This window comes from Pezoporus wallicus, unplaced genomic scaffold (genome assembly GCF_028554395.1).
Source record: "Pezoporus wallicus isolate ANWC-B61680 ecotype Strahan unplaced genomic scaffold, APGP_CSIRO_Pwel_v1 contig_12253, whole genome shotgun sequence".
Taxonomy (NCBI): domain Eukaryota; kingdom Metazoa; phylum Chordata; class Aves; order Psittaciformes; family Psittacidae; genus Pezoporus; species Pezoporus wallicus.
The window spans coordinates 1-10,056 of record NW_026636215.1 but is presented as its reverse complement, the minus strand read 5'-3'; the positions used below and the strand labels follow the sequence as shown (position 1 = coordinate 10,056).

The window sequence follows — 10,056 nt, the reverse complement described above, 5'->3', positions numbered from 1 at the left end:
CGCGATACCGCCCCATATATCGCAATCCCCCCCCCATATATCGCGATACCGCCCCCAATATATCGCGATACCCCCCCCAATATCGCGATATCGCCCATGGCGTGTCTCACTTGCGGCGGCTCTGGCTGAGGTAGCACACGACGGCGATGACGATGGCGAAGGCCACAACGGCCCCGACCGGCCCCACCTTAGCCCAAACCAGACCCCCTGTGGGGCAATAAAAGGGGGGGGGGGTGGGGTGGGGGGTGTCAAGGGGGTATTAACGACCCCCAAGGGGGTAATTACCGACATCAACAGGGCATCAATGGGGCGTCAATGGGGCGTCAATGGGGTGTCAATGGGGCATCAATGGGACATCAATGGGGCATCAATGGGGCATCAATAGAACATCAATGGAGCATCAATGTGGCACCAATGGGCCATCAATGGAGCATCAATGGGGCACCAATAGAGCATCAATGGGCCATCAATGGGGCACCAATAGAGCATCAATGGGCCATCAATGGGCCACCAATAGAGCATCAATGGGCCATCAATGGGCCACCAATGGAGCATCAATGGGGCACCAATAGAGCATCAATGGGGCACCAATAGAGCATCAATGGGCCATCAATGGGGCACCAATAGAGCATCAATGGAGCATCAATGGTCCATCAATGGGCCACCAATTGGCCATCAATGGGCCACCAATAGAGCATCAATGGGGCACCAATAGAGCATCAATGGGCCATCAATGGGGCACCAATAGAGCATCATTGGGCCATCAATGGGGCACCAATAGAGCATCATTGGGCCATCAATGGGGCACCAATAGAGCATCAATGGACCCCCCCCCCGGCGCCCCCCATTGCAACCCTTACCTGGATGTTGGAATCTGAGCTGCAGCCGGGCGCTGCCGTGCTCGTTGTGGGCCCGGCAGAGGATGACGAGATGGGGCTCGAGCGCCCCACGGAGGCTCAGGATGGCCGTGACGGTGGCCGTGGGGCCGGGGGCAGGGGCGGCCCGGAAGTCCCGGTGTCCCTCGCTCACGGTGACGTTACGGGACGGGAGCTCGAAGGCCAAGGACGCCGTGGGGACGGCGCGGGCCGAGCACAGGCACCGAGCCCCTTCCCCGCCAGGGGTGCAGTGGGAGTCGGGGAGGAGTTCGGGGGGGGGTGGGGGTGGGGGGGGGGGGGGGGGGGGGGGAAAAGGGGGGGGTATTATGGGGGGCGGACCCATAGAGAGACCAAGACCACCTTAAGGGCACCCATAGGGACCCCAATGCCACCTTAAGGGCACTCATAGGGACCCCAATACCACCTTAAGGGCACCCATAGGGACCCCAATACCACCTTAAGGGCACCCATAGGGACCCCAATACCACCTTAAGGGCACCCATAGGGACCCCAATACCACCTTAAGGGCACCCATAGGGACCCCAATACCACCTTAAGGGCAGCAATACCACCTTGAGGGCACCCATAGGGACCCCAAGACCACCTTAAGGGCACCCATAGGGACCCCAAGACCACCTTAAGGGCACCAATACCACCTTAAGGGCACCCATAGGGACCCCAATACCACCTTAAGGGCACCCATAGGGACCCCAATACCACCTTAAGGGCACCCATAGGGACCCCAATACCACCTTAAGGGCACCAATACAACCTTAAGGGCACCCATAGGGACCCCAATACCACCTTAAGGGCACCAATACCACCTTAAGGGCACCCATAGGGACCCCAATACCACCTTAAGGGCACCCATAGGGACCCCAATACCACCTTAAGGGCATCGATACCACCTTAAGAGCACCCATAGGGACCCCAATACCACCTTAAGAGCACCCATAGGGACCCCAATACCACCTTAAGGGCACCCATAGGGACCCCAATACCACCTTAAGGGCATCGATACCACCTTAAGAGCACCCATAGGGACCACAATACCACCTTAAGAGCACCCATAGGGACCCCAATACCACCTTAAGGGCACCCATAGGGACCCCAATACCACCTTAAGGGCAGTCATAGGGACCCCAATACCACCTTAAGGGCTGTCATAGGGACCCCAATACCACCTTAAGGACACTCATAGGGACCCCAATACCACCTTAAGGGCAGCCATCGGGACCCCAATACCACCTTAAGGGCACCCATAGGGACCCCAATACCACCTTAAGGGCAGTCATAGGGACCCCAATACCACCTTAAGGGCTGTCATAGGGACCCCAATACCACCTTAAGGACACTCATAGGGACCCCAATACCACCTTAAGGACACCCATAGGGACCCCAATTCCACCTTAAGGGCAGTCATAGGGACCCCAATACCACCTTAAGGGCTGTCATAGGGACCCCAATACCACCTTAAGGGCAGCCATAGGGACCCCAATACCACCTTAAGGACACTCATAGGGACCCCAATTCCACCTTAAGGGCACCCATAGGGACCCCAATACCACCTTAAGGGCACCCCCCATACGCCCTATGGACACCCCCTATAGATACCCCCTATAGACACCCCCCACACCCCCCATAGGGATACCCCCTATAGCCCCCCCTATACCCCCCATACCCCCCACAGTTACCCCCCATAGCCCCGCATTGTTACCCCCATACCCCCTATAGATACCCCCCATAGATACCCCCTATAGCCCCCCTATACCCCCCATAGATACCCCTTATAGCCCCCTCATACCCCCCACCCCCCATAGATACCCCCTATACCCCCCATAGTTACCCCCCATAGATACCCCTATAGCCCCCCCATACCCCCCACAGTTACCCCCATAACCCGCCCCATAACCCCGCCCCATAACCCCGCCCCATAACCCCGCCCCATAACCCCGCCCCATAACCCCGCCCCATAACCCCGCCCCATAACCCCGCCCCATAACCCCGCCCCATAACCCCGCCCCATAACCCCGCCCATAACCCCGCCCCAATGACGACTCACACTCCACTGTGACGTTAAAGCTGAGGCTGCTGTGGCCGTGCCCGTTCTCCGCCCTACACTCGTACTGCCCCCCATCTATGGGGCGGGCGTGGGGCAGCTCCCAGCTCACTGCGGGCTCGTAGCGAGCGCTCGCTACCAGGGCTCCGGCTCGAAGCAGGCTCACGATGGGGGCCGGGTGGCTCCGAGCCCCACAGCGCAGCCACAGCGGCTCCCCCGCCACGACCCATAGGGTGCCGTTGAGCCAGGGGGGGCGAGGGGGGACTGGAGGGGGAGAGGGACAGTGGTAAAGGGACCCATAGACACCCATAGATCGCTGTAGACGCCATAGAGACCCATAGAGACCCATAGAACCCATAGACACCAATAGACCCCATAGACCCCTATAGACCCCCATAGACCCCATAGACCCCAATAGACCCCCATAGACCCCAATAGACCCCAATAGTCCCCCATAGACCCCATAGACCCATATAGACCACATAGACCCCCATAGACCCATAGAGACCCCATAGACCCCCATAGACCCCTATAGACCACAATAGAACCCATAGACCCCCATAGACCCCAATAGACCGCATAGTACCCAATAGACTTCATAGACCCCATAGACACCCATAGACCCCAATAGACACCAATAGACCCCATAGCCCCCAATAGACCCCATAGAGCCCAATAGAGCCCAATAGAACCCCATGTGGGGGCCAGGTGGCTCCGAGCCCCACAGCGCAGCCACAGCGGCTCCCCCGCCACGACCCATAGGGTGCCGTTGAGCCAGGGGGGGCGAGGGGGGACTGGGGGGGGAGAGGGAGAGGGACAGTGGTAAAGGGACCCATAGAGACCCATAGATCGCTGTAGACGCCATAGAGACCCATAGAGACCCATAGACCCCATAGACCCCCATAGACTGCAATACACCCCATAGACCCCCATAGACCCCAATAGACCCCAATAGACCCCATAGACCCCAATAGAACCCCATAGACCCCCTAGGACCCCCATAGACCCCCATAGACCCCATAGACCCCAATAGACCCCTATAGACCCCAATAGACCCCATAGAACCCCATAGACCCCAATAGACCCCAATAGAACCCCATAGACCCCAATGGACCGCATAGACCCCTATAGACCCCCATAGACCCCATAGACCCCAATAGACCCCATAGAACCCCATAGACCCCAATAGACCCCAATAGAACCCCATAGACCCCCTAGGACCCCCATAGACCCCATAGACCCCATAGACCCCAATAGACACCAATAGACCCCAATAGACCCCATAGACACCCATAGACCCCATAGACCCCAATAGACCCCATAGACCCCAATAAAACCCAATGGACCCCATAGACCCCATAGACCCCCATAGACCCCTCCATTGACCACCCCATAGCGCCCCCCATGGTGACTCACAGGCCACGTGCAGCTCGAGGCTGCGGTTGTGGCTGCCGTGCCGGTTCTCGGCCACGCACACGTAGACCCCATAGACCCCAATAGACCCCAATAGACCCCATAGACCCCAATAGACACCCAGAGACCCCATAGACCCCAATAGACCCCATAGACCCCATACCATAGACCCCAATAGACCCCATAGACCCCAATACACCCCAATAGACCCCCATAGAGCCCAATAGACCCCCATAGACCCCAATAGACCCCAATAGACCCCAATAGACTCCAGTAGACCCCAATAGACCCCAATAGACCCAATAGACCCCAATAGACCCCAACGGACCCCAATAGAACCCAATAGACCCCAATAGACCCCAATAGACACCCATAGACCCCTATAGACCCCATAGACCCCTAGAGACCCCTAGAGACCCCATAGCCCCCTATAGACCCCATAGACCCCAAACCATAGACCCCAATAGACCCCATAGACCCCCATAGACCCCAATAGACCCCATAGACCGCAAAACACCCCAAAGACCCCCATAGACCCCAATAGACCCCATAGACCGCAATAGACCCCATAGACCCCAATACACCCCAATAGACCCCAATAGAGCCCAATAGACCCCCATAGAACCCAATAGACCCCAAAAGACCCCAATAGACTCCAATAGACTCCAGTAGACCCCAATAGACCCAATAGACTCCAATAGACCCCAACGGACCCCAATAGAACCCAATAGACCCCATAGACTCCCACAGACCCCAATAGACCCCATAGACCCCAATAGACCCCAATAGACCCCAACGGACCCCAATAGACCCCATAGACCCCAATAGACCCCAATAGACCCCATAGACCCCTCCATTGACCACCCCATAGCGCCCCCCATGGTGACTCACAGGCCACGTGCAGCTCGAGGCTGCGGTTGTGGCTGCCGTGCCGGTTCTCGGCCACGCACACGTAGACCCCATAGACCCCAATAGACCCCAATAGACCCCATAGACCCCAATAGACACCCAGAGACCCCATAGACCCCAATAGACCCCAATAGACCCCGTAGCCCCCTATAGACCCCATAGACCCCATACCATAGACCCCAATAGACCCCAATGGACCCCATAGACCCTCATAGACCCCAATAGACCCCATAGACCGCAATAGACTCCATAGACCCCAATACACCCCAATAGACCCCAATAGAGCCCAATAGACCCCCATAGACCCCAATAGACCCCAATAGACTCCAATAGACTCCAGTAGACCCCAATAGACCCCAATAGACCCAATAGACCCCAATAGACCCCAACGGACCCCAATAGAACCCAATAGACCCCAATAGACCCCAATAGACCCCAATAGACCCCATAGACCCCAACAGACCCCAATAGACCACATAGACCCCAATAGACCCCATAGACACCCATAGACCCCAATAGACCCCATAGACCCCAATAGACCCCATAGACCCCAACAGACCCCAACAGACCTCAATAGACCCCATAGACTCCAATAGACCCCATAGACCCCTCCATTGACCACCCCATAGCGCCCCCCATGGTGACTCACAGGCCACGTGCAGCTCGAGGCTGCGGTTGTGGCTGCCGTGCCGGTTCTCGGCCACGCACACGTAGGTGCCGGCGTCATCGGGGGTCAGGTGGGGCAGGGGTAGCTCGAGGCGCTCGGCCCCCGGCTCCTCCCGCAGCAACGCTGCCCCACGGAACCACGAGAGCAACGGCGCCGGCCGCCCCTCGGCAACGCACGCCAGCGCCGCCGCCGAGCCCTCCAAGGCCTCCGGAGGGCCCTCCACCGACAGCACCTGTGGGGGGACTTGGGGGGGGGGGATATGGACATGCAATGGGGTGAGATGAAAGTGAGGGGAAATCGACCCGAAACGCAAGGGAATTGACACGAAACGCAAGGGAATTGACCCAAAACTCAAGGAAATCGACACAAAATGCAAGGAAATTGACCCAAAACTCAAGGATATCGACCCAAAATGCAAGGGAATTGACCCAAAACTCAAGGATATCGACACAAAACTCAAGGAAATTGACCCAAAACTCAAGGAAATCGACACAAAATGCAAGGGAATTGACCCAAAACTCAAGGATATCGACACAAAACTCAAGGAAATTGACCCAAAACTCAAGGAAATCGACACAAAATGCAAGGAAATTGACCCAAAACTCAAGGAAATCGACACAAAATGCAAGGGAATTGACCCAAAATGCAAGGAAATCGACACAAAATGCGAGGAAATTGACCCAAAACTCAAGGAAATCGACACAAAATGAAATGAAATTGACCTGAAACGCAAGGGAATTGACACAAAACACAAGGAAATTGACACAAAACTCAAGGAAATTGACAAAATCTCAGTGAAATTGACCCAAGACTCAAGGAAATCGACCCAAAACACAAGGGAATTGACACAAAACGCAAGGAAATCGACACAAAACTAAAGGAAATTGACCCAAAACGCAAGGGAATTGACCCAAAACCGCATGGAAATTGACACAAAATGCAAGGAAATTGACCCGAAACGCAAGGGAATTGACCCAAAACTCAAGGAAATCGACACAAAATGCAAGGAAATTGACCCAAAACTCAAGGATATCGACCCAAAATGCAAGGGAATTGACACAAAACTCAAGGAAATCGACACAAAATGAAATGAAATCGACCCGAAACGCAAGGAAATCGACCCGAAACGCAATGAAATCGACCCAAAACTCACAGAAATTGACCCAAAATGCAATGAAATTGACCCAAAATGCAAGGAAATTGACCCAAAACTCACAGAAATAGACAAAATCTCAGGGAAATTGACACAAAACTCAAGGAAATTGACCCAAAACTCAATGATATTGACCCAAAACTCAACGAAATTGACCCAAACCTCAACAACATTGACCCAAAACTCAATGAAGATGACTTAAAACTCAACGAAGATGGCCTAAAACTCAATGATATTGACCCAAAACTCAACGAAGTTGACCTAAAACTCAACGAAATTTATGCAAAACTCAACGAAGTTGACTTAAACTCAACGGTTGACCCAAAACTCAACGAAATTGACCCAAAACTCAACGAAGTTGATCTAAAACTCAACGAAGTTGACCCAAAACTCAACGAAATTGACCCAAAACTCAACGAAATTTATGCAAAACTCAACGGTTGACACAAAACTCAACGAAATTGACCCAAACCTCAATGAAGTGGACCCAAAACTCAACGAAATTGACCCAAACCTCAACGAAGATGACCTAAAACTCAACGAAGATGACCCAAAACTCAACAAAATTTACCCAAAACTCAACAAAATTGACCCAAACCTCAACGAAATTGACCCAATACCCAACGAAGTTGACCCAAACCTCAACGAAGATGACCTAAAACTCAACGAAGTTAACCCAAAACTCAACGAAATTGACCCAAAACTCAACGAAATTTACGCAAAACTCAATGGTTGACCCAAAACTCAACAAAATTGACCCAAACCTCAATGAAGTTGACCCAAAACTCAACGAAATTGACCCAAACCTCAACGAAGATGACCCAAAACTCAACAAAATTTACCCAAAACTCAACAAAATTGACCCAAAACTCAACGAAATTGACCCAAACCTCAACGAAGATGACCTAAAACTCAACGAAGTTTACCCAAAACTCAACGAAGATGACCCAAAACTCAACGAAATTGACCCAATACCCAACGAAGTTGACCCAAACCTCAACGAAGATGACCCAAAACTCAACAAAGTTGACCCAAATCTCAACGAAGATGACCCAAAACTCAACAAAATTGACTTAAAACTCAACGAAGATGACCTAAAACTCAACAAAATTGACTTAAAACTCAACGAAGATGACCTAAAACTCAATGATATTGACCCAAAACTCAACAAAATTGACTTAAAACTCAACGAAGATGACCTAAAACTCAACAAAATTGACTTAAAACTCAACGAAGATGACCTAAAACTCAATGATATTGACCCAAAACTCAACAAAATTGACCCAAAACCCAACGAAATTGACCCAAACCTCAACGAAATCACCCCCCATCGCCCACCCCATATCTCACAGTGCACATCGAGCGCCACGGAGGCCTGGAAGGCCAAGGAGCTGTTGTCGAAGTCCACGCGGCAGCGGAGGCGGCGCCCGTCGTCGTGGCGTCGCGGCCGGAAGCGGAGCAGGGCCAGGAGGGAGGCGTCGCCGTGGGCGTCGAGGCGGGATTCCCGTTGGGAAAGGTCGGGAAGCTCGTGGGTCCCGTCCCAGGAGATGTGGGGCAGGAGATGGGGGCAGTTGTCCGGCACGCGGCACCGAAACTCCGCCATGCGCCCGGCTACCAGAGCCGGGGGGAGCTCGAGGGTGGGTTCCTCTGTGGGGTGGGGAGTGGGGGGGGGGGGGGATGTGGGGCGGAAGGGGGGGGAATGGGGGGTGTTGGGGGGAATGGGGGGGATGGGGTGGGGATGGGGTACACATAATGGTACCCAAAGCACCCAGCACCCTATAATGGTACCCATCAGCCCCATAACACCCCCCATCACCCCCATAAGGACCCCCATCGCCCCCATAACAACCCCATCACCCCAAACCGCCCCCCATCACCGCCATAACACCCCCCATCACCCCCATAATGACCCCCATCAGCCCCATAATGACGCCCATCACCCCCGCAACCCCCCCATCACCCCCATACCGCCCCCCATCACCCCCATAACACCCCCCATCACCCCCATACCGCCCCCCATCACCCCCATACCGCCCCCCATCACCCCCATAACGCCCCCCATCACCCCCATAACGCCCCCATCACCCCCATAACACCCCCTATCACCCCCATACCACCCTCCATCACCCCCATAATGACCCCCAGCACCCCATAGTGGTACCCATCACCCCATAAAGCCCCTCATCACCCCCATACAACTCCCCATCACCCCCATAACACCCCTTATCACCCCCATAATGCCCCCTATCACCCCCATAATGACACCCAGCACCCCTATAATGGTACCCATCACCCCCATATAGTCACCCCACTAATGGTACCCATCACCCCCATAATGCCACCCATCACCCCTATAATTAGACCCATCACCCCTATAATGGTACCCATCACCCCCATACCGCCCCCCATCACCCCCATAATGACCCCCATCACCCCCACTAATGGTACCCATCACCCCCATAATGCCCCCATCACCCCCATACCTATGGGGGGCCCCAGCAGCAAGGAGCAGTCGCGACGATTGGGGTCCCCCAAAAGCATCGCCCTCCCTTCGAAGCCTCGTGGACGGGGCCCCCCGAGAACGGGCCACGACGGGGGGGGTAATGTTTGGGGTACGGGCTCCCGAAGTACCAGAGGCCGTGGATGGAAGCGGGGCGAAGCTCTTCGGGGTACCCGAAACGACACGGGATGGAGACGCAGGTGCCCGAGAGGGAGGAGAGGGACGGGGGCATCCAGGCGGCCCAGGGAGAGGCGGGGGTGCCTAGGGAAGGGAGGTATTAGGGCTAATAATGGCGTTATTAGGGGTATTAATGGGGTTATTAGGGGTATTAATGGGGTTATTAGGGGTAATAATGGCGTTATTAGGGGTAATAATGGATTTGGGGTTTATTAGGGGTAATAATAGATTATTAGGGGTAATAATGGGGTTATTAGGGCTATTAATGGGGTTATTAGGGCTAATAATGGAGTTATTAGGAAT

General features: G+C 54.3%; 1 protein-coding gene across 1 annotated transcript; it reads right to left on the bottom strand.

Annotated features, from left to right (window-relative positions):
- Positions 1-106: 106 nt before the first annotated feature.
- LOC130593775 (Schwann cell myelin protein-like) lies at positions 107-9,823 on the bottom strand. Its single transcript, XM_057399151.1, is given in 7 exon segments — positions 107-207; positions 861-1,154; positions 2,938-3,198; positions 5,906-6,166; positions 8,427-8,723; positions 9,560-9,634; positions 9,637-9,823. Coding segments are annotated over 7 exon segments (1,461 nt in total). The 5' UTR covers positions 9,809-9,823.
- Between the last annotated feature and the right edge of the window lie 233 nt (positions 9,824-10,056).